Source organism: Centruroides sculpturatus, unplaced genomic scaffold (assembly GCF_000671375.1).
Source record: "Centruroides sculpturatus isolate CEXI.00-Female unplaced genomic scaffold, Cexi_2.0 scaffold1556, whole genome shotgun sequence".
Taxonomy (NCBI): Eukaryota; Metazoa; Arthropoda; class Arachnida; order Scorpiones; family Buthidae; genus Centruroides; species Centruroides sculpturatus.
This window is the reverse complement of record NW_019386139.1, coordinates 163,859-166,646: the sequence shown is the minus strand read 5'-3', so window position 1 is coordinate 166,646 and position 2,788 is coordinate 163,859. Positions and strand designations below refer to the sequence as shown.

General features: G+C 27.5%; 1 protein-coding gene across 1 annotated transcript in view; it reads left to right on the top strand.

The window, feature by feature from the left end:
• Positions 1 to 2,788, top strand: part of LOC111613769 (serine/threonine-protein kinase Genghis Khan-like) — a gene marked incomplete at its 5' end in the record, with an annotated part of 36,996 nt that overhangs the window by 6,061 nt on the left and 28,147 nt on the right. The window contains one exon of the mRNA XM_023355114.1: positions 2,170 to 2,318. Within this exon, the coding sequence (XP_023210882.1) occupies positions 2,170 to 2,318 (149 nt within the window). The remainder of the gene's footprint in view (positions 1 to 2,169; positions 2,319 to 2,788) is intronic.

Genomic DNA, 2,788 nt, shown 5'->3' with positions numbered 1-2,788 from the left:
ATTATTTAATTGCTCCTTCCTCTCTTCCTTGGCATGTTGTGAAATTTCTGATAGTTGGGTAATAAACCGTTTTATTGTAATTTGTCTTTTGAAATTATTTTGAGTTGATATTAAAATTTGGAAAAGGGGGATCCCTAGATCGGTAAAATAGGTGAATTTCCTTCTACAACTTCGGTTGTTGTTCGGGATACAGTTAAGGTTTTAACAAAGTTCGAGCAAATACATAATTAGCAAAAAAAAAAGTTGAAATAAAGTGATTAAACAAAAATTATTACAAATATCGTAAATAACAAATGCATATATAGAGATATTTTTTGGAGGGGGGAAATGGTCTTCACAATTTGAAATCAATCGAACACACAGTAAAATGCTCGTATACACGTGTGCCATCTATCATAGGATAAATGTACTATGCCAGAAACCTTCGCAGGAGTATATTAAACAATTTCCCAAAGTTTCACGGCAATCGGATAAATGGTTGGTAATGAATGAAGAACACGCGTGCACACACACACGCACACACATTCATTTTTATATATATAGATAATACTTATAAATTAAATTTTTTAAAATATTTCCAAAAAAACAGACAATATATTAAAAATGTCTATATTCTGTCTTTTCTTTACATCTCAAGAAAAATAAGTCTTTTGGTAGAGTTGGTTTTTATTTAGAGGATTTTTTAATTGTGCTATTGCCAGAGGAAATTTTAATAATTTTTTTTGTGTATTGAGGTGAATGAAAAGCCTGTAAATAAAGATTCACTTCACTGAAACACTGCTATTTTCCTAAGAGGTGAAAAAAAGGTCAGAATATAGATATTTTTAATATATTGTCAGTTTGTTGAAAGTTTTTAAAAATTTTTAACTGTTACTGTTCTTAGCCATTTTATCAAAATTATTACACAGTCAAACTGGTCTATAACAGAACCCCAAGGGACCGAACAACTCTTCCGTAGTAGACAGGTTACCTATTATCCCTTGATTAATGCGATTAATAAATTTTTCAATGTTATCATGTTAATCAAATACAGTGGTACTTTGGTACTCAACCGAATAATCATCACTTGATACAACAGATTTTCAGTTAATAACAAATATTTTTATTGTAACTTTAATTCTTTCATTCATTCGTAAAAAAGTTCTCTAAGATAAAAATGAGTAACCAATTTAAAAATAAAATAAAATTTTACAGCTGCCTACCTTTGCCAGACCAAATTATACTCAATTCAGTTTGTTTTATTCATAAATGAAGGGAAAAAAAAACTTCATGCAGAGCACAATCACTAGCTTGTTTTACAACCATTTCAAGTGGATGAAGTGTTTCAACAATACATGTTGGTGACACACTAAGAGTTGTTGCAAATTCACAAGTTGTTAATCCTTAACATTTTCTTCCCACAATTTCTCTTCAACAGCTTTTGCGGACTCATATGTTCTGTATCCTTTATATACAAACTTTCCCGAACAAAACTTTCAAAACCACATTTGACACATTTGGAGTTTACAAGCATCTTTCCCATACACAGTAAGAGTATTTTTTACTGTTTGTATAGTGTCCTTTATGAAACTTAAAAGCATGCATAATATGCTCAATGTGCATTTTATCTGCAGACATTTTGACTTGATTTTATTCAAATGAATATGATGTAAAAACACTTTAAAATAATCTCACATCAGGAATAATATGTTAAATTTCACAACTTGTAATTACATCACATATTTATATTAAGTAAAAACAGCTGTTAATAAAAATATGAAAAAATGTTCCATTTAAATTCCAATAAATTCCAAAACTGTAATATTAGTTGTATAAATGTTTTGCTATTCTGTATTGCTTATGTGTATTTTTTGACTTTTTTTTGAAATGATTTATATATGCTAGACTTGTAAACTTCTTGTTAAATTTGTGTTAAATCAGATAAAGATACCTATTTTTCCATTATATGGTCCAATTTTCCTTTCTGTTTCTGCATTAGACAGGTTTCACTATATACAGGTTAATTTATATTAATTTTTTGCGAAAAATTCAAGGGACTGAAGAAATTTTTCATTAATGACAGGTTTATATATATTACTATTAAATAATTCATAATTGGTATCATTAGAATCAGAAAACAATTTAGTTTAATAGTAAATTTTAAACAGAAAATATAATTTCTATTTAAAGGATAAAAATTGGCGTAACAGACGATCTCAAAAATTAGATAAAATGGAATTGCTAAGCTTACAATCAAGTTTACAAAGTGAAATCCAAGCCAAACAGGCTGTAAGTGAAGAATTAAGTCATGTCAGAGCAGAATTGATTGCTCATCAAAAGTAAGTTTTATTAATTTTATTTTGGTGCATGTATTATATATATATGTATATATATATTATAGACTAATATAAATTTTGAAGACATTAATCATTCTGAAAATGAAGAAGTAAATGAGAATTATTCTTTTGATTCTTTCTGTAATTTTTTGTTAATGTTACAGAAGCATGGTAGAAACAGTAATGGAGTCATATGTTGAATATACAATTAGTACAGTACAATTCCTTTCGTTTGAAAAATTTATAATATATACTAGCTTACCCGTTGTGCATTGCTGCAATCTCAGAAGAAACGAAATTCAAGCAAACTCATTATGATAAAATTAAATTTACATTTTATCATTTTTATTGAAACTTATTATTATTATATTATTATTATTATTCATTTTCATCGGGAAAACATTTTAAAGTGTCGTTTCAATTCTATTTATTTATTGGAGTGCTTGTGGATACACGATATTTTTTGTTTTTCC